The sequence below is a fragment of the Onychostoma macrolepis genome, chromosome 09 (assembly GCF_012432095.1).
Source record: "Onychostoma macrolepis isolate SWU-2019 chromosome 09, ASM1243209v1, whole genome shotgun sequence".
Lineage (NCBI taxonomy): Eukaryota > Metazoa > Chordata > Actinopteri > Cypriniformes > Cyprinidae > Onychostoma > Onychostoma macrolepis.
The window spans coordinates 34,104,413-34,127,711 of NC_081163.1; the positions used below are offsets into that span (position 1 = coordinate 34,104,413).

Sequence of the window (23,299 nt, forward strand, 5' to 3'; positions counted from 1 at the left end):
TTTAACAGAATTCTGAATAGCGATGAATCTGTGATCATCTTTAAAGTCTCCTAGTGGTCAGATGACTCATGTTCATATGTTCAAACTGCAAGCCGGTACGAAACTTAAAAGGCTTGGATTTATTTCTCCCATGAGAATTTGCTCATTTCTATGCCCATCACACCTGTGGTGAATCAGCCACCACTCGCAGAAACAAACCACACCGCAATGTTCTTAGATTGAAATCTTAAGTATATACACGCTACTGCTGAAAAGTTTGGGGCAAGATTTTTTAATTTTTGTTTTTGAAAGAAGTCTCTCGTACGCTGCATTTATTTGATAAAAAATACAATAAAATTGTAATATTGTTACATTTTGTTACTATTTGAATATATTTGTAATTTATTCCTATGATGACAAAGCTGAATTTTCAGCATCATTACTCCAGTCTTCAGTGCCACAGGATTTGATGATTTGATATTTTTGGAAACCATTTTTTCTAGATTTTTGATGAATAGAAAGTTAAAAACATTTACATTTATTAATTTAGCTGACACTTTTATCCAAAGCGACTTACAAAACTGCATTTATTTGAAATAAATATATTCGTTGTCATGTTTGATCAATTTAATGCATCCCTGCTTGATGTACGCAAAATTTTAATATGCTTAATTTTCATATTCATTCATACAATATATTCATGATGACTTTATGCATTCATTACGAGTTATCTTTTATGATTCATTATGATCTTATTACATTACATCCATATTACTGTCTTGTGTTATTCATATACTGTTACTCAAGTATTATTCATTCATATTCATTTTGTGTTTAATTCTAGTCATACTCGTATTCCATTGACGTAGAATATTTCTCTCTCATATTTGACATTTAAAAGGTTTGACGAAATATATATTAACATATTTTCTTTTCCTTCACATGACACATAAATGGTACATTTTGTTATGCTTATGTGATGTTTGAAGAGGATGTTGAAGACTTATTCTCTGCAAAATATTTTTATATGCAAGGATGTATTAAGTGCTCTATTTCAAGAGCTGGTGGTTGTTGTAAAGTGATATTTGAAGACTGCAAGCTCTGCTGTTTTTGCTCAAAGGATGTAAAACCACAACCCATGTCTATTCTTATCCGACTTCTACCTACACCAGTCATGTCACCGTGACCTAGCTGGTAAGATGTAATGGATAAAACTGTTTGACATTTATCAATCGGACATAAACATCCTGTGATGTTGTAAAAGGATGCCTCGAGTATATATGTGACCCTGGACCACAAAACCAGTCTTAAGTCGCTGGGGTATATTTGTAGCAATAGCCAAAAATACACTGTATGGGTCAAAATTATTGATTTTACTTTTACGCCAAAAATCATTAGGATATTAAGTAAAGATCATATTCCATGAAGATATTTTGTAAATTTACTACTGTAAATATATCAAAACGTCGTTTTTGTTCAGTAATATGCATTGCTAAGAATTCATTTGGACAACTTTAAAGGTGATTTTCTCAATATTTTGATTTTTTTGCACCCTCAAATTCCAGATTTTCAAATAGTTGTATCTCAGCCAAATATTGTCCGATCCTAACAAACCATACATCAATGGAAAGATTATTTATTCAGCATTCAGATGATGTATAAATCTCAATTTTGAAAAATTGACACATAAGACTGGTTTTGTGGTCCAGGGTCACATATATTGTTTTTAACTGGCTTCTTTACTTCTGCTCACATCACATGCTGCAAAGGCTTTTATCTTTAACTTCCAAAGATTATTATACTTAGATTTTAGACCACTCTTTTAGAGTTTCAGTAGAATATACTCAGTTTGGATTTTGTATTCATTTTTTTATCCTTTCCTTTAATTTGAATATTTAATTTTTTCTCATCTGTAATTATTATTATTATGATTGATGATAATTGTTTTTAATAAACTACAATTTTACGGAAAGACATCATCTGGCTGGATCCCTCCCTGCATCAACGCTGAATAAAAGTAAAAAAATAAATAAAAGTAATAGTAATAAAAGTACAAAATATTAATGAAAGTTAAATAAATTCTTACTGAACACTCTTGACTGGTAGTGTTTTACTCAATTAATTCCCAATAGATAAAATCAGTAACACTTTAGTATCAGGACCAATTCTCACTATTAACTAGTTGCTTGCCTATAATTAACATATTGGCTGTGTATTAGTACTCATAAATCACATTCTTCATGACTATATTCCACATCCATAATCCTATCCAATACCTAAACCTTACTAAGTATTAATACGCAGCAAATTAGGAGTTTATTGAGGCGAAAGATATACCTAATGGTTTGTTAATAGCGAGAATTGAACCTTAAAATAAAGTGTGACCATAAAATCTAGTTGCACACTACATTTTGTCTCATTAACTGCAATATCTTGTTTCGCTTGACATCATGAAAATGACCCAATTAAACCTCTAAACACAGATATCAATTATCAAGCGACAAGGCTTCATTCCTTCGAATGGGCAGCCAAATTATACCTCGAGCTGGCGAAAAACAAAGAAAGAGCTCGAGGGAAGGATGTGTGCGCACAGATGCAGAGGTGACCCTCACCTCCTCTCAGCAGCTCGGTGTGCAGGTAGGCCAGGCCTCTCGTCACCGAATGTGCCAGACGACAGCAGCTCACCCAATCCAGCGTGTGCAGACTCAGGTAGCGACACAGAGAGCCCTACAAACAGACACAGTACAGTTAAACCAGCACATATACCCACAGAGCCTGTAACTGCTCAAACACACCACTAGAAGGGTCATGAAAGAACATGGACGTGGTAGCTATTGCAAAAGCAGTAACATCTCGCTTGTAGAAAATAAGAACCGTGCTTTTAACAACAATCTATCCACATTAATACTGCTTTTTTCCCCCACACAACTCATCATTACTTTTACATCAGCATTTCAAATCTCTGCAGAGAAGATATGAAGCTTATGCAGCTCTTGAATAATGAATTGGAGCTTCAACAAAGTTGTAATGTAAAGCTGCCTGCAACTAATTACTGCCTCTGGGGTATTTAGGCAATGCAATTAAAACTACCAGCATCAACAAACAGTGCTGTACATAACGGAGAATTCCTTTTCCGAACTAAACTACGAAAGTAATGCTGTAGATTAGATTTAATTAGTTCAACAGGAAGCTTTTGTACATACAGTACATGCAGTGCTGTAGAGAGGCGGATGTAATTAGAAATATCAATAACTCATACTGTGAGCCAATTCAAAAGGTGGGGCAAATAGTTGCTTATTAGTTAACTGTCACTGTGGCATGCTGCGTTTAACATTGAACTGTAATCTCACTAAGGTCACTGTCCTGATGGCAAGCTCTTGAAATAATGCGACATAGGACTGAAAAAAAAAAAAAAACTACTGCGGCTGATGCGACTATTGTGAATGATGATTACAGAATTTAATTTCGGTTTACTCTTGTTGCATTGAAATTTTTATTTTTTTTGCACTTATAGATGTGTTTGTTAATGAATCCAATGGTCAATCAAATTAGTCTAGAATACAGGCGTTGTTGCATTTCTAATTTCTAAATTAAAGAACCTGGCACGCAGTTGTCCAACACAAAACAAATATTTAAATGTAAATAAGATAATAAAACAAATAAGATAGTAGTATGATATTGTTACAATAGAAATAAAACCGATAAATCATTTTATTCAATTAATAAAATAAGGTAATGTAATATGGTTACAACTAAACTAAAATTGAAATTAAAAATTTTGGGGAAAAAAATGGAATATTATAATATAGTTATAAATTAAACAACAATTTTTTTAATAAAATTTTTGTAAAATTAAAAAAAAAAAATGCTCCACATATATGGTAATATTGTAACATGGTTACAATATAACAAATAACATAGTATTATGATTTGGTTGCAATCCAAGTAAAACAGACAACAAATCTGTTTTACAAAATCAACAAAATAAAATATAACTAAACTAAAATCAACAATAAATATTATAATATAGTATATAATTATAATATAATAGTATATAATACTATTATTAGTATTAAATAGTATATAATTATAATATAAATTAAACAACAGTATTTTTTTCAAAATATATTTTTGTAAAATTAATAAAAAAGATTCACATATAAGGTTATATTATAATATGGTTACAATATAAATAAAATCAGCAACAAATATTTTTATAAAATAAAAAATTAAGAATAAACAATTACCCTAAGAATTGAGAAATGTATTAATTATGCAGCATTGCAATGCATGTTGATAATAGTGAACTGGCTCTGCACCGACAACAAGACATAGATCAAGAGATTTTTGACCTGTCATCTAGGACGGAGGGGTGCAAGAGAAAACTAACAGACTGCAGGGCACTCTGGGTAGAGGAATGATTATCTACCTGTAAGTGTACATCAGAGCCATAAAAGCCAATCGCTTTCCCTCAAGTCCTGCCTGAGTCTCCGTGTTACCATAGCGACAGGCAAAATGATGTTATCCCCAGACACTGGCCCAGGCATACCGTCTTTCTAACGACATGTGACAGACAGAACACTGACTGATACAGACACACACTTTGCTCCAAAACCTAGTGCGTCGCTTTGCTGTCTACTGCCCACATAGGCAGCTGTCTTCTAAGGCGGTATCCTAGCTGACATGGAACCCTATAAGGGATGTTTCAGAGCTCTTTTTAGGCACATGTGCCACACAAAACAGCAAAAATGGCTTCTCAAGTGAAGTGCATGGTAGACTTGACTCATAATTGATTTCTCTGAAGTCTGACTAACATGTTGCTAAGCAAATGGCAGGATAACAATAGAGAGCACACACACACACACACACACATTTATGACAAAGTTCAATTAACTTTTCCATTCATGCTTTTCAACCTTGAGCAACTTTAAATTACATTTCTTTCTATTGTATGATTTGTTTATGCTAAAAACTCACACGAGTTATATACAAAAACATTCAGTTATGTCTGTGAAGGAAAACAGCTGGGAAAGAAAATGCATGTTTGTATTAGATCTGTGTGGCAGCAGCGTAATATACAGTAAATAAATCAATAAATCCACTGCTCTCTTGTCTCCTCTGAGGCTGGGACTCTAAATACTGTTCTGTGCTCAGTTAGCATGTTTCGCCATGAAAAAAAAATTATAACTCTTAAATACGTAAAAAGTCAGATTTTCATATGTCACCTTTAACTAAACTAACTAAAGCCAGTAATGATATCCTGCTGGAGGTTATGTTATTTTTAGAGGGAAAACAAGTAAAGGATTGGATGGATTCTGTTAATTATTAAGTTGGTTTGTCTCACACTAAAAAAAAAAAAAGATGTTAAAAAATAACTTCATTTTGAAACCCTCAGGTTAGCTAACTCTCAAATCACTCATTAAACATTGGCTAAATTAAGCTTGTTATTTCCATCCAGTTAATTTGCCACAATGCATATAATCATGTTTTAATTAGAAAAAAAAAATCTTGATTGTGAAAGTCTGGTATACACTTTTATAGCAATTTAATTTCTTAAATTATAACTCAGACATAATCATTTTAAGTTGCAGAGTTCAAAAGGTACAGCATACATGGAATAATCCAGAAAGCAAACCATCAATTCATGTCCAAATAGGAAACGAACATTCACCTACAAGGGTTCTTCCTGTACTTTGGCTTTAGGCTACGAGTTCATTATATAATTCATACATCAGAAGTGAAACAGGGCAAGCGCAAACACAGCGATGTCTCAACAGAGCGCTGTCTGTCTGCAGCCAGACACAATAAAGGTGTGTCTCATTCCTCACTGCCATTCAAAAGGCCCAGGCGGGTACAACAGGCGCGCTCACAGACAAACCTGCGAGTTATAACATGTCAAACAGGAATGTACAGGAAAACATGTTGCAAAGAATGCTGGGCTATTGTCACTTTGCATGTTTTGTGCGAGTTCTGAAAGCTGCAGGGGGAATGACTAAGAATGAATTGTGCCCAATGATAAGTCTGTTTATTTGCATGTGGTGTTTGCCTTGCGTTAGCACTCAATTAAAGGAATTACACAAATTAGACAGCGGCATAAACATGCCTAAATAAAACAGATAACGGCACAAAAAACGGCCTTTGTTCTAAATGAAATTTACACTTCGTAACTTGCAGGCTGGTTCTGAGTGCGAGGTTGTCAAGGATGCAACAGACTACTTCAATCTGACATACTTTACTGGGAAAGTAAAGCATCGCTTCACACCAATGCAATCCAGACACTCATATTGACTATTTAAAAAGCTGAAAGTGCATTCAACTTCGCATATGCGCGCGGTTATGTTTAACACTCATTTGATGAGTAATATTCACGTGTAACTGTTGCTGTGATCAATAAAAATTTAAATAAATATCTTAAGTAAAATTCAGTTTACTGCTCCCCCCCAAGTAATTTTAACGCAGGAAGTTTTCTAAAGAAGAATCAATCTATAAAAAGCCCACTTAAACAAAGAAAGGAGGCGTGTTTGTGTTTAAAAAAGAAAAAGCAACAATGACTTCATTTAAATACAGTGCTGCAGGAACGAGTCCTAAAACCCAAAACCCAGAAGGTATTTTTGAACTTCCAGTTCCATCGTCCTGAAGTCAGTTTTTTTTTTTAATGTTAACACAAGCATAATATATTTTCATGTTTTGTAGTATGACATAAAATACATTAGTAATCTCTCACTTGTGATTTTTAAAAGCTTTTACATGTTGAAAACTATGCAATATATGACCTAACTTAAGCTTTTTACTTTGTATTGTATTTTGCAATAGTATTTAGGCTTCAAAATTCATAGTTGATAAATTGACAAAAGTTTATGATATTTACACGTTTTGTTCGTCACAGAGCTTATTTTCCGCAATGGAAGCCAATGGAAAAATCCTATTGGGTTTTTGTCGACTTCCAGATTGGCCTCCAAAAATACGTCATCCCCGCAGCACATCATTTCAGCACGTTTAGTGCTGCACGGGATTGCAGGTGGTAAGTGAATACAACAGACTAATTTGTGCTGAAATACAAAAGTGGCGCAGCTGTGAATTCATCTCAGTATTTAAAACAGACAGAACACCACTTTCTCTGACTGCAATGGCAGATGGATACAGAATAAGTGAATGAAAACAATAGGAGCCAGTCAGACAGAGAGAGAAAGATGAACAGGCACAACTCAAACACAAAGCTGACATCCAAGTCAACCTTCTCCTGCTGCCTGCTGGAAATCCATCTGGATCGTGGATAAAAATACCTGACCAGATAGTGGCAGGACATTCGATTCCACTCCAGACTTTGACAGAAATAGTCAGGAGAAACCAATAAAACAAAGAGACGAGGAATAAAGGACAGATGAAGGTAAAATGTGGAAAACTACACCAACAGGGCGGGCAGGCAGGCACCAGAGCCGTGTCACATACAACTTTAAAGATGAGCGAAAAGAGGGCTTGTACCAGATCAATACTTACATGAGGATAGTACTCCATAACCAGCAGGTACTCCATCCGCCCATCTGTTGTGAGACGCTCATCGCCAACGATAAAACGAGCAATGTTCTCATGCTCCAGAAGAGGGATTCGGTAGATGGAGCGCTCATTCACAAAGTTCTGCCGGTTGGCATATGTAAAAACCTTTACGGCGACTGGGCGTTCATCCAGTGATCCTTTGTAGACAGAACCGTAGCGTCCTCGACCAATCAACTGCGTGAAAAATTATTCAGGTGTGAACTGTAGCAGATGTTCAAATACAGATGGTTCAATTCATTACAATACAATTCAAAATCAAAATATGATAATGTGCACATTTTTGGTGGCAGCTAGATTTAAACTCACTTCCAGGAGCTTTAAACTGTCTAAATCCAGAGACGGTTCTGACGGTGCGGCCTCTATCATGTCCATATTGTGCAGACCCTGTTTACACTCGCCTGTAACAAACACAGTATGCACACAATGCATCACAAAACACTGTAACAATATGATGTGACCTTCATTTGAAAATAGCCAATCAGTACACATCTCACCCATCACCATGCGATAGCCGAAGAACAGCGCCACGATCAAGACCGCTGCTATAGAGACAGACGCGAGGGCGATGAAGACAGCCTCATCTCTGTGTAAAGGTTGCTGCTCTTCTGTTGAAAGAGGGATGAGAGAAGGAGAAAGAGAGGCATGTTAGACATTCAATCATTATTTGCATTTAAGCTCATTTTAGCTTATGAATTTGCATGTTGAATAAAGAATCAACATGCTGTCAATTACTACAAAAAAAATTAATAACAAACCAAAGTCAGTAATGCACAAGATACTCCGAGCGTTTGAAAGCAGCAATGTGAAATTTTCTCTTTTAATACATTTTCAAATGTAATTTATTGCTCTGATAGTAAAGCTGAATTTACGAAGTTCAAAAAAAGGAAGTTAAAAAACAGCATTCCTTTGAAACGTAAATATTTTGGGTAACATTTTATAGGGACCAATTTTCACTATTAACTAGTTACTTATTAGCATGCCTATTATTAACATATTGGCTGTTTATTAGTACTTATAAAACACATGACCATGTTCTACATCCCTAATCCTACCCAAAAACTAAACTTATCCACTATCTTACCAACTAATAATAAATGGCAAATTAGTTGTTTATTGAGGCAAAAGTCACAGTTAATGGTTTGTTAATAGCGAGAATAAAGTGTGACCATATTTTGTAACATTATAAATGCATTTACTGTCACTTTTGATAAATTTAGTGTGTAATCTTGCTGAATAAAAGTATTAATTTATAAAACAAACAAACAAAAAACGTACTGACCCCAAACTTTGAATGGTATCGTTTAAAGTGTGGGTCCTGGGCTTTAACTTTCTAGTGTTCATCACAGTCGTAACACCAATACAGTAGCTAGAGGAACAGAAGTTCTGTCTTACAGTTAAAATAGCCAATCGTCTGTTTGATAAAACCGTTGTTTTTGCATGATTTCAGCTAAATACTCAGCATTTTTGATAAACATTTTGTCTATTACTGCCCAGAGGAACTGAGTAAGGGACAAGCAAAAATATTTTTGTATGACGTTAAAAGGGATAGTTCACCCAAAAATGGAAATTCTGTCATTAATTACTCACCCTCATATCGTTCCAGAAAGATAGTAAGGACATCATTAAAATAGTCCATGCGTGACATTAGTGGTTCAACTGTGATGTTATGAAGCTACAAGAATGCTTTTTGCGCACTAAGAAAACAAAAAAATAACTTTATTCAACAATTTCTTCTCTTCCATTCACAACAGTACCACTACGCATGTGCTGCGGCTTGTTTACAAGCAGAGGAATGCACACGCTGCGTCACGGTTCTGTCGTCAATGGTGGCGGAGGCTGACACGGAAGAGAAGAAATCGTTGAATAAAGTCATTATTTTTGTTTTCTTTGCACACAAAAAGTATTCACGTGGCTTCATTATGGCCATTCGTAATGGTTGAACCACTGATGTCACATGGACTATTTTAATGATATCATTACTACCTTTTGCGTTGCTGTCTGTGGAGGGTCAGAAAGCTCTCGATTTCATCAAAAATATCTTAATTTGTGTTCTGAAGATGAACGAAGGTCTTATGGGTTTGGAACGACATGAGGGTGAGTAATTATTGACAATTTTCATTTTTGGGTGAACTAAACTTTTAACACAGCTTAAAGTGTATTGAATCTGATACATTTCATGAATTCATAAAATATCTGCCCTTACAATGCGATTTGTTAAATCATGACCACATACAAATGTGTCCACCAGTTTCTGTTCAAATCTAACAGTCCACCCACCAAAAGAAATCCTACTAACTGAAAAAAACTAAATCACAGTCGGAAGTGTGAAGTCAGCATCATCTATCAAAATGTTTGAAAACATTCTGGTCCATCATGTACGTGAGCCATACAGAGCCATACAGCCTTCAAAATCCAATTAAACTCAGCGCTTAGCTCTCTTCAGCTTTTGATTCTTTTCACTTTCTCCATTTTCTCACTCTGCTTCAGACACAGACATGTCCTTGCATACAAGAGTGAGAGCTTCGAGGCAAGAAAGCCGCTCTCACACAAAAGGAACTAAAGAGAGAGAAAGATGAGTGGGAATGATAAAACCACAGCTATGGACTTCAGTTTCAAGCCGAGAGAAAGAGAACAAACACTTAAAATGCCAGGACAGTGCTTCAAAATAAAACCCACTCACACAACTCCTATGAGACGATGATTAAATAAGAAATCGAGCTTAAAATATTGTGCATGCTTACGTATTTAAATGAATTTGTGAATTGATGCATGCAGGAAATGTGTTTATCTTCAAGGCAATGAATGCGGATGTATGGGAAAACACAACATAGATGCAAATCTACACTTCTGCCCGTATTTCTGAGCTGGACCCTCCCAGGTCCACTGCAGCAGCTAGAACGGCACCAGACCTGCAGTGCCACACTATCACACAGCTTAAAAAGGTTTGAGTTTCTCAAGACAGATCAATAAATATGAGATTTAATCCACAGCAGTGCGTCAGACTGCATGCTGGTGTTCGCTTCTGGAAACTAATCTCTCACACACACTCGTATATAGCCACGCTCATTTAACGCTCAGAGGATAAAACACAGGCATTTATAGATATCGACAGAAAAAAAACACACACTCTCATTTTCACATATACATAGACGCTGTTTACATGTCTTGGAGCCGGCGGCATTTAGCTCGGAGGCAGAATGTCTGAGTGTCCCTCCCTCTTCCAGACTCTACGAACAATCCTGTTATACTTCCTGTATTTCTCCCTCCAGCTCCCTGTCTATTACAAGAGCTCTCCTTCCTTTCTCACGTCTCCATAGTTCATATTCTGTATGTATGAAATATTACAGAATCGTGGAAACGTACAAGGGTTATATACTACTGCATTCTTTGAAATTAGCATAAAATATCATGGTATATGCCAATCATTCAGTATCACAATATATGCCAAAAAGTATTTCTATTAGTGCTTTCAATTAATCGCGATTAATCGTATCCAAAATAAAAGTTTGTGTTTACATAATATATGTAAGGGATAATCAACGGCAGCGGAGGTGCATTCAAATCGTTTAATGCACAGCTAGCCGTTGATTATCCCGTTTATGCCATGGTCATTTCCCAGCATACACATATTAAAGATGTTAATAATATTTGCGCTGCAATATTTGACCGGAACTATAAAAATGACGGTTATTTTCGTCTGTATTACTTTTTAACTTTTAACTGTATGCTACTATGGTTACCAATGTTTATAGGAAGCGCATTAATATAGAACATGATTAAACTGACCTGGAACTACCTGCAGTTCAACGAATTTAATCAACACCTGCCAGCCAATCAGAATCGAGTATTCAGACAGACCATGGCATAAGTGTGTGTATATTTATTATGCATATATAAATATACACACATACAGTATATATTTTGAAAACATTTATATGTATATATTTATATTAATATCATTTATATTAAATACACAAGTATATTTAATACATAAACATAACATTTTTCTTAAATATACAGGTGCTGGTCATATAATTAGAATATCATCAAAAAGTTGATTTATTTCACTAATTCCATTCAAAAAGTGAAACTTGTATATTATATTCATTCATTACACACAGACTGATATATTTCAAATGTTTATTTCTTTTAATTTTGATGATTAGAGCTTACAGCTCATGAAAGTCAAAAATCAGTATCTCAAAATATTAGAATATTACTTAAGACCAATACAAAGAAAGGATTTTTAGAAATCTTGGCCAACTGAAAAGTATGAAAATGAAAAGTATGAGCATGTACAGCACTCAATACTTAGTTGGGGCTCCTTTTGCCTGAATTACTGCAGCAATGCGGCGTGGCATGGAGTCGATCAGTCTGTGGCACTGCTCAGGTGTTATGAGAGCCCAGGTTGCTCTGATAGTGGCCTTCAGCTCATCTGCATTGTTGGGTCTGGTGTCTCTCATCTTCCTCTTCACAATACCCCACAGATTCTCTATGGGGTTCAGGTCAGGCGAGTTTGCTGACCAATCAAGCACAGTAACACTATGGTCATTGAACCAGCTTTTGGTACCTTTGGCAGTGTGGGCAGGTGCCAAGTCCTGCTGGAAAATGAAATCAGCATCTCCATAAAGCTCGTCAACAGAAGGAAGCATGAAGTGCTCTAAAATTTCCTGGTAGATGGCTGCGTTGACTGTGGACATCAGAAAACACAGTGGACCAACACCAGCAGATGACATGGCAGCCCAAATCATCACTGACTGTGGAAACTTCACACTGGACTTCAAGCAACATGGATTCTGTGCCTCCACTCTTCCTTCAGACTCTGGGACCTTGATTTCCAAATGAAATGTAAAATTTACTTTCATCTGAAAAGAGGACTTTGGACCACTGAGCAACAGTCCAGTTCTTTTTCTCCACAGCCCAGGTAAGATGCTTCTGACGTTGTCTCTGGTTCAGAAGTGGCTTGGTAGCCCTTTTCCTGAAGACGTCTGAGCGTGGTGACTCTTGATGCACTGACTCCAGCTTCAGTTCTCTCTTTGTGAAGCTCTCCCAAGTGTTTGAATCGGCTTTGCTTGACTATATTCTCAAGCTTGCGGTCATCCCTGTTGCTTGTGCACCTTTTCCTACCCAAATTCTTCCTTCCAGTCAACTTTGCATTTAATATGCTTTGATACAGCACTCTGTAAACAGCCACACCTTTCAGTAATGACCTTCTGTGACTTACCCTCTTTGTGGAGGGTGTCAATGTTCGTCTTCTGGATCATTGCCAAGTCAGCAGTCTTCCCCATTATTGTGGTTTCAAAGAACAAGAGATACCCAGAATTTATACTGTAGGGATGGTCATTTATTCAAACTCAAATGTAAATATTCTAATATTTTGAGATACTGATTTTTGACTTTCATGAGCTGTAAGCTCTAATCATCAAAATTAAAAGAAATAAACATTTGAAATATATCAGTTTGTGTGTAATGAATGAATATAATATACAAGTCTCACTTTTTGAATGGAATTAGTGAAATAAATAAACTTTTTGATGATATTCTAATTATATGACCAGCACCTGTACACATGCATGTGTGTATTTATTTATATGTACATACATAAATATAAATATACACAGTACACACACATATATTATGTAAACAAAAACCCTTATTTCGCGATTAACCGTTTTATAAATGGCCAAATGGTCAAAGGAGTTTGTCGTCAAGTTACATTTTTCTGTTCTTTTCTCTCTGTAGCCTCATGCTTGTCATCACATCACGAGCCGATATTCTGTCCTTCACATTCTTTCAGACCAAGCATCAGGACACAGATACAGTTTCCCTGGGTAACCAGAACTCTTCTGCGAAATCACCATCTCCCACTCATAATGCCTGGCAACTGTGCGCAGTCACAACCTGCCTGCAATAAAGTCTGTCTTGCCTAAATTTTCATCTATTGTCTATTTGTGTCAGTGCTGTATTAGGGTAAAGACACTGCGCTGAGATGCTTTTAAAGTTAAAGGTTAAAAGCACACAAAGCAGCAAAAACTTACTACTAAGCCCTATCAAATCAAAATTTTATGGTTTTTAGTCCATGTATATTAGCTTTATAGTCATCTAGCTATATGCTAGCATATTATTCCCTAACATTGACAATATTAGGATTTAACAGATAGGCCTACATTAAAGCTGACATCACAACAGAACAAAAATACTGATGACTCATCCTTGCACTACACCGATTTTTGTCCAATCAAATGCTCTGTAGAGTGAGAATGTCCCTCCCCCTATGGCTCTGACGTAATTAGAAACTTCAGGATAATTTTTTAAAAAGCTGACAAACGGATAAATGGATAATTAACCTAAAAACTTTCATCATTTACTCTTTGTCATCAAGTTGTTACAAAAATGTTTGATTTTCTTTCTTCTGCTGCACACACACACACACACAATATTTTGATGAACTGTTTTTGTTCATACAATAGCAAATCAATGGGGTCCAGGTGTTTCACTGTCAATTTTTGTTCTTTCATTATAAAGACAAACGTTATCGGTTCCCTCACATCAAGCGCGGTTGAGCTTCTATCGACCATATTTGATGTGCTCCATGCATGCGTGTTGTTGATGCATTTTTGTGTGTAAAATTAAATCTGTTCAATGCAAAAAGTGATCATATCACTTCAGAAGACTTGTTTTAAACTGCTCGTTTCATATGGATTACTTGCACTATGTTTTTTTATGAAGTTTTTGAAGAAATGTTTTGGTTGTGTGGACTTTCAAATAATGGCCAAAAATGTTACAATAATTTTGAAAATGGATGAAAGTTATATAGGTTTGGAAGGTTAGTAAATTATGACAATTTTCATTTTTGGATGAACCATTTCTTTAATGGTTTTCTGATACAGAACTACATATAGCCCATAAGGATCCGTTTGTGCAAAGAGCAAAACATTAAAATTCATAAAGGAAGAGGGACATAGGCTATACTTTAAATCAAGACTAATCTGTGAGAGACACCTGCAAAACTGATTTTAAAAGCATTGAATGATACATCATCTTTCCCCTGAGGAACATGCGTCTCATGTTATGATTATGGGTACCACACAGGGTCTTTCCAACAGACAGGCGGTCACATCTTAGATATGCAGCCCATCCATAATACAAAGCCTGTGTGGAAGAATTTCAAAGACTCAGAGACACCAGGGAGACTCTAATGGGAGTCATTCATGAGCGGACAGACTTTCATGCTGCCATTACCACAACAGGACTTAACATCACTACCTGAATCCCCCCACCAGCGAGGACAACAAAAGACACTCAAAGGGAATTCTCTGGCCTACATTCAGCTTTCAGAGTAGGATAGTGGGGAAGAGAGTAAGGGAGCCTGACAAAATGCATCAACATGTGCCAGACAAATGCAACATGACTCCAATCTGCATTTGACCACTATTAACTTCAGATCCAAGGCGTAGCTATGGGCCAGAATATAATGGCGACGGGCTTCCCTGAATTGAGCCACACACCCCAAAAACCACCTAGCAACAACCCATAAAGCCATAGCAATTGCACAGTAACACACTAAAAAAAAAAATATATAAAACAGACTGGCAAAAATTCCCACTACATACGGATGTCACAATAGATTGATATAGACAATAACACTGATATTAAAATATTGCAGTATTGTTATTCTTTTGGCCACGTTAATCATGTATGAAAATCTGACATTTGCACATTCCTAATTTCGCTATGTATTAATAGCCTTTACCAGACTCTATTACCTGCACTGTTATTGGACTAGAGCTTCACCAAGCAAACTCATTCTCCACCAACCCCCCAAAAACTCTTGCCATTCACTGTGTAAAGGTTAAGGTTAAAAGAGGCAAAGCTAATGAATAAATTAATTAAGGGAAATGAGCAGATGCTTGTTCGCTCACAGCTCCGCTGGCAGACAGCTCATCAGCACAATAAAACGATGGACTCAATCTGGCAAGCACAAGCACATCTACAGCGTTTTTGGCACATGCTGTTGTGGAATTTAATTCTTACAGACACACACGTACACACAAACTGCTGGCTATCAGTTTGACGGCACAACTCCGAGCACGGCTTCAAGAATGGATGGACTTCTTCATTTGCTCTAACTGCATTACAGCACAACAATGACCGCCCAGTTTTTCAGCAGTCCGGAAGATTTTGCCCTATTCATTTTCTCCTTGGGGATTTCAAATCAATAAAGCGTTCTAAGCTATGAATCCGTGCCCGCAGACTTGGAACGCCATTCACAAAAGTTGTACACATCCTTTGCCTCTCGAGTCATTATTTATTAAGCATTATGGCTAATTTAATTGTGCTTTCACATATCAATAAAAGCATAGCACTCTAGTACATAGTGTCTACAACAGGCCGTGGCACTCGCGTGTTAGTTCTGTTTAACACATTATACCTAATCCATTCCACAGATTTTTCCTCAAAATCAATACAGAAAATGTGAAAGGATTTCATCTTGGCCTGGTGATTTGTAATAGCAATAAAGCACAAAAATTGAGAGAGAGAGAGAAAAGAAAGACAGACAAAACATCAGCAGGAACTCTTGAACAGCAAAAAAATTGAAAGAGGTATATGAAGACAGCAGATGACAGATGCACTGCCGAGAGTCTGCATGGCTGTTTCGCAGAGATTTCCACCTGAAAGAGTAAAAGCATAAAAGCATTGACCACACTACACAAAAGATGATTTATATGACACAGCCAGGCAACAAATTATCTGTGAGAAAACCCCCAAATACAAACAAACACACCAGAATCAAATAGGAAAGTGCTCCAACTTTCACAAACAAGATCATCCTTCAAATGTGCTTGTTTAGTCACCAACAATCAATTCTCTTAAAGCGGATACATTTCGCATAAAAATCACAGGAAGCAGAAATAAACTGGTGGTTCTACTCGTAAGGGAAATAAATGTCAATTCACATCAAGTCCAGCATCACTAAAAGACAACACTGCAACAGTAATTCTAAAAAAATAAATAATAATAAATAAAAAAAAAAAACTTCATTCAGTCCCTCAACAACGTATTAGATATTTAATTTTTACATTTAATTTATTTTTTATTTCATAGTTTATATTGAATTGAATATATTTATTATCATCATTATTTTATTTTTTTGTTGTTGTTGTTGTTGAAGAAACAGGGTTTTGGAAAACCTGCATTTTAGATTCATTTTAAAAGTGTGATTTGTAGAGCTGGAAAAGTCATTTAATTTAATTAAAATAAAATTACTGGGCATTTTTAATATTACTATACATTTGTCTAAGCTCTAAAACATGTTATAAGGTAGAAAGTGATTCCAGGTTATTTAAAAAAAAAATCTTTAACCTGTAAAAATCACACACACACACACACACACACACACACACGTGCACACACACAAAAAAGAGCAGCTTTAAATGTTAAGGGGCCTTTGAATATTTTCGTGGACAATGGGGAGCTTGGAATGGAAAAGGTTGAAAACAACTGGTTTAATAATTTATATAGTATGGTAGTTCTTAATTTTTTTTTTACTTTGAGTCCAATGCAAAATTCACATCATTATCAGAACAAAAGTATGAATATCCAAATGAATGATTCAGTATCTAAACATTTACTCTAACAAGACTGAGAAATCTAGAGCAATCAATGACCTGCCAAAAGTGTGGGCTGGGAACATTACGGTATATAACGGTACAATTACATTTTGCCTGGCAAACAACCAGCGGGAATGTGCGCCGACCATCAAAATGAATGGGATGAAGGAGTCCAAATATAACAGGGATATCTAGTTCCACTGTGACATGGAGTTTTTCCTGTTTGACTTTTGGCTTTTCTTGTCTTTGTAACAGTAGCTGCATAGAGGCTCTTTGATGCTCTTTTTCCGCCTATCAGGAAGGCGCTTTCCGGCAGTTAGCAGTTTGGCAGCGACCGAGTCAAAAAGGCATTTCCTCTGTGGATAACCTACTCCTTTCTCCCACTTTCACTTCCTGTCCTTCTTTTTCCCTTCTCTGCGTCTTTCTTTCTCGTTCCATACGGATGGCTTTAATCCTCTCACCGCTGATTCAGTGTTCCTCTTTATTCATTTTTTATTCATGGCGACTGCTGTATAATTCCCAGCCGTCTGAGCCCACTGCAATTCACACCACTCTGACAAATAAGCTCATGGAGAGTGACTGGATTTTCAATAAAAAAGAGAAATGGTGACAAAAACAGACTCGTTTGCATAAGTGAGTTACAGCGCTGGCCACAGATTTTGCATTGGAGGAGGCGGAGACATTTCAAGATGATCCGAGACCGCTCCTTTTGTTGGTCATTATGATTTACATTATGCTAGCATAACACAGCAACCACAATCCTGGGTTTGAGGAAGAGAGAGAGGAACCCAGTTCATTTGACTAAGCTGCAGGAGGATCTGCTTTCGCTACAGCAGCCGCACCTGGACTGAAGACACGCGAGAAACAGAGAATGAATGGAGCAGAGTTCACACACCTTTTGACCACTACAGTCAAATGACCTTTGCAGTCATTCATCATTCAGTAAAAGAAAATTCATATGGATATTTCTAGCAAATATAACAGTGAATTATCCCTTTCAACATACCTAGAAACATGTATTTTCACTGCACTCTCAGAAATAAAAGGTACGAAAGCTGTCACTGGGGCGGTACCTTTTCAAAAGGTACGTTTGTACCTAAAAGGTCCATTTTGGTACCTTAAAGGTACATATTAGTACTTAAAGTGTACATATTTGAACTTAATAGGTACAAAAGTGTACCTTTTGAAAAGGTACCGCCTCAGTGACAGCTTTTGTACCTTTATTTCTGAGAGAGTGTAGAAATTAGGGCTGCACGATATTGGAAAAAACTCACATTGCGATATGTTGATTTTCTGCTATATATATTGCGATATGAAAAAAATTATAATTCACCAGATGACTTGAATAGCTCTATTTGGAAAAAAAATTATCAATGATTGAGGTGATTTTGTAGGTGAGTAAATCAGCATAGGAAATAAACAAATTACAAGCATAGATAAATATAATAGAACAAAGATACAAATTAAATAAACCGTGCTTTATATTCTTTAGGTACATCTAACAGTATTCAGGTACAGAAATTGAATAATCAAATGTAAAACACCACTGCATAGTCTTCACTGTATAAGCTACAAAAGTGATTTTTCTCTACGTGTTTTGTTTGATTAACATTCATGACACAGAAAGCCTCATTAAACTGCAGTGAACCAATATAGCCTACTGTTACACATCCATTTTCTTTCTCAATTGTTTACCTTCACCTAAGCCATAAGCAACTGTGTTTACAAGGATACTTGCTGAGGCATGCATTTTGACATCATTTCTCACAAATAGAAGAAAGTGAACAGAATTCAGTGTTCACATGCATCTGCGTGGCTCTCACCGTGTCTACACCGGACAAAATGTGATGCTGTCTACAGATGCGGCGCGACACGACACGACACGACACGACACGACAAATCCCCGACAGTAAACAGCTGCTTCGTTCTATTTATGACGTACTGACAAAGTTCAAAAGATTTGCAGCGGTCGCTTTGTCACGTCCAGTGTAGCCGTTGCATCTGTGTGAGCAAAAAACGATCAGTATAAATATAACAATCAATATACTACATATCGCACATCCTCATCCTGTGACTATCGCAGATGCGCACATCGCGATATCAATGCTGAAACGATAAATCGTGCAGCCCTAGTAGAAATGCATTATATATATATATATATATATATCTCAATTAAATATTTGAGAGTTAAGTATAAATAGAAAATGTTGTATTCACTATAGATTATTAATTTCCATGACTTTTCCAGGCCTAAAAGTTACAGTTAAAGTAAAATCATCTGATATTGTCAGGTTTTCCATGACATCTTAAGGTGTAAGTGAAGAAAAGGTTTCATTTTGACAGAGAGCTCTTTTGACATAAGATAACAGATGTGAAGAAATTAGTGCTGTCAAACGATTAATCGCATCAAAATAAAAGTTTTGCTAACATAATGTGTGTACTGTGTTAATTTATTATGTATATATAAATACAAACACATACATGTATACATTTAAGAAAACACACACATATATATATATATATATATATATATATATATATATATATAAATAAAATAAATACATATTTTCTAAATATATACTTTGTGTGTGTGCTTTCATATATACACACAGTACACAAACATATATTATGTTAGCAAAAACTTTTATTTTGGATGCGATTAATCGTTTGACAGAACTAGAAGAAATATCAAGAATTCAAACTCCTACTGTAACACTTTATCTGTCATTAGTATCAGAAAATCAGGAAGATTGGATCATGATTTCAAAAGGCCAACAGCAAAAGAGGTCAAAGTATAAATTTGAATGTCATTTTAAACCAGTTTCACTGAATCATTAAAACAATAAAGACAACAATGCTCTTAAAGGCCCCATAAGCCTAAACTTTATGTGTAAATAGAAAATACGTCAACACAGGACAAAAAAAAAAAAAACTGCACTTGTCAGGTCATGGGGTCTTTGAAAATGCGGTTTCGGTCTCAAATTAAAACCTGTTTGTGGTTTCGATCAGAAGACGGGTCTGTTGAGTGTCTAGACATCTGTAGACTGATGTGCAGTGTGAGCACCGGGCTCAGGTTTCTCACAGCAGATTGCACGTCTGTGACCATGAACCCTGTGACCCCAGATCTGTTGACCTCTTTGACCCCTGTCACGAAGAAGCACATCTGGGGTCCCCGGTGGAGAGAGTGCTGACACGGCCATGAATCAGACACAGTCGGCCTGTCTCAGCCCAGCGCCACAGCAATGGCCTCCGTAACAGTCCCATCAATTACACCAGCCGCCACGTTCCTCCAGCCGAATCAGTGTGACACAAAGAGAACACCTCCTTCTGTTCAGCCGACACGTCTCCTCTTTACGCATGCTTTCCACATTCTCCTAGGCCAGAAATGTGATCAAAACCACTTCTAGCTACACAAGCTCAATTTACACGTTACTGCGCACTGAAACGTTTCTGAATACAAATCAACAACTAAAAAAAAGTATGTGCTGCATTCTCAGTGTGGCTATAGCTAGTTCTCACTGTCAGGACAAATACTGTCATAGCAGAGTAACAATTTCAACAGAATCTTGCTGAGCAAAAGCTAAACTGCCAACATGTTTATACTGTAGCTACATTATACCTGAATAAAAACCGGAGACATTATAATAGGGAGGAAACCGAAATAGCAGCACTCAATATAGCGAGTGTAAGAATGAAAAAGAGCCAACTGCAATTTTAATGGAGACTTTAAATAGAGACCACTGTGAGATTTTTTTTTTGCTGATTTAAAATATGTTATTAAACCAAAGAACTTACAAAACAATTTGAAGACATTGTATAACTTTTGTACATTTTGGGTCAGATTTTCTTTTCTTTTTTCTGGAAAGAAATAAATACTTTTCAGTATTTTTTTTCCCACAGACTTTTATAGTGTTACAAAAGATTTGTATTTCTATAAAGGCTGTTTTTTCTTTACTTTTTTACTTATTTTTTTATATTTAACAAAGAATCCCAAAATGTTTTCAACACTCATAATAATAATAAATGTTTCTTGAGCAGCAAATCAGCATATTAGAGGATTTCTGAAGGATCATGTGACACTGAAGACATTACCATCACAGAAATAAATTATTTTTTAAAAATATATTCAAATACAAAACAGATGTTTTAAATTGCAATAATATTTCATAATATTATTGTTGACAGTTGTAGAAAATAAATACTATGGCAGTCAATGGGGACCATCAACTGTTGCAGCATTCTTCAAAATATCTTCTTTTATGTTTAACATAGAGGTTTGGAACAACATGATGGTAAATGACAACAGAATTTTTGCCTTTCGATAAATACTATGATATGACTACAAACTTGTTTAACTCAAGAATGCATGTTAAGTATGTAAGACTGCACACTAGTATATACATTTATGCACTTGCGCAGAGTACGTTTCTAATGTTCACAAGCATCTCAGTGATCGAAATCCAGAACACTTTATCTCCTTAATTTTCCATCATGCAGAGAAGTTCAATACTAATTCCCTTCATTTGTTAGTCCCAGGGGCAGATATTCAATACATGATCTTCTACACAAAAAAAAACAACTGCTCAAAGTGACACGGCACGAATCCAGCAGCAGCAACCTGAGGTGATGGCTGGCAGATCTTCTGCCCGGTCACTAGGCACTTGGCCATCTAGTCTCACCTCCGCACAGTCTGTGTGCCGCCCACGTGTCCGCACATGCTCACACTCCAAACACGCCACAAACACACTCAAACAAACAATGATGGAGATATCTGCCTCAGCATACACTCATATGCACCTCTAATGAACACAAACATGCGCTAATGACCCATATGAAGCAGAAAAGCTCTGAAATTGGATTTCTAATCGGATGAGCCATGAAAGGCTCTGATTTTAAAATCACACTTAAAGGGATTGTTCACCCCAAAATGAAAATGCTGTCATCATTTACTCACCCTCATGCCATTCTAAACCTATATGACTTTCATATCTTATTTTACACGTTCCACAGAAGAAAGAAAATATACAGGTTTGGAACGACACGAGTAAGAATAAAATAACAGAATTTTCATGTTTCTGTGAGCAACAAATAATCTGTCTGTTCACACCGGTATTAGTATTATTTATATTATTTATTAATATTTTAAGTAGCTTTTATTTGCATATTTTAATTCAATTTTATGTGCTTTTTTTTTTTTAAATCAGTTTTACTAGTTTTCATCGTAATGTCAGTTTAAGCTTAATAAAATTTGTATGTGTTTTTGTCAATTTCATTACTTTCTGGCTTAATTTTAGTTTAAATTTCATTCATTTTTGTGCTTTTGTCTGTCAAATTTTTAGCTTTAGTTTTTATATTTAGCTTTCATTTGTTTTTAGTTCAATATTAATAGATTTGTTTTAAGTTTAATTAATTTGATTTTTTATTTTAAACAATAAAACAAGTTTTAGCTTTAGTTAAAAATAACAAAATTGGTTCACATTATAGCAAAGGACTATTCAATCACAGTCGATTGGAACAGCTTGTCACTTTTGGTTGCGGCTGGTTAGGACAAAAAGATTTTAAAATCGCATTTATCATTTGTCTTTCATTGTGCCTGGTTAGGACAAAGTGTAACAGACTGACATTTTACTGACAGTTAAATTCTCATTACTGCGCCGTCACGCCGGAATAGCCCCGCCCACCATGAAATCTCATTCTGCATGAGCGTATTAAAATAAATTATGGCCTGATATTCTGCCTGTTTTGTGTCTTTTGTGCATTGCAGCATTTTTGCATTTAGAGTGGACAAAATAATTACGTTTTGCTGGGAACCTACCACATCATTTCTGGGAAGGACGTGGTAAGGCTAACAACATGCCTTAAACTGTGGCAAAATCATTTCAGAACACAGTCTCTTGTGGTGTAGTGCTAGAAAATAATATACATCAGAGGGCGGCTGCTTTTTTATCAAGAACAATGAGAGGGGAAAAGGAAAATCATAAACTACAGCAGCCTAGAAAGCTTGTGTGAAAGGACGGGATTTAAGCAGCCATTATACATGTCACTATGAAGAACGGCAGAGAGGAGGATAAAGTGTAAACTCCCTAAGTTATGGCCGGGGGGAAGGGAGAGGAGGTGTGAAAGGAGGGAGAGAGGAGAGGTAGAGGAGGTGTGTG

The 23,299-nt window shown here is 36.1% G+C and overlaps 1 protein-coding gene across 1 annotated transcript in view; it reads right to left on the bottom strand.

Annotated features, from left to right (window-relative positions):
* The window catches only part of bmpr2b (bone morphogenetic protein receptor, type II b (serine/threonine kinase)), a 75,736-nt gene that overhangs the window by 12,704 nt on the left and 39,733 nt on the right, over positions 1-23,299 (bottom strand). Inside the window, exons 4-7 of the mRNA XM_058786186.1 lie at positions 8,028-8,138; positions 7,840-7,931; positions 7,477-7,707; positions 2,592-2,706 (exon numbers count right to left, since the gene is read on the bottom strand). Of these exons, the coding sequence (XP_058642169.1) occupies positions 2,592-2,706; positions 7,477-7,707; positions 7,840-7,931; positions 8,028-8,138 (549 nt within the window). The remainder of the gene's footprint in view (positions 1-2,591; positions 2,707-7,476; positions 7,708-7,839; positions 7,932-8,027; positions 8,139-23,299) is intronic.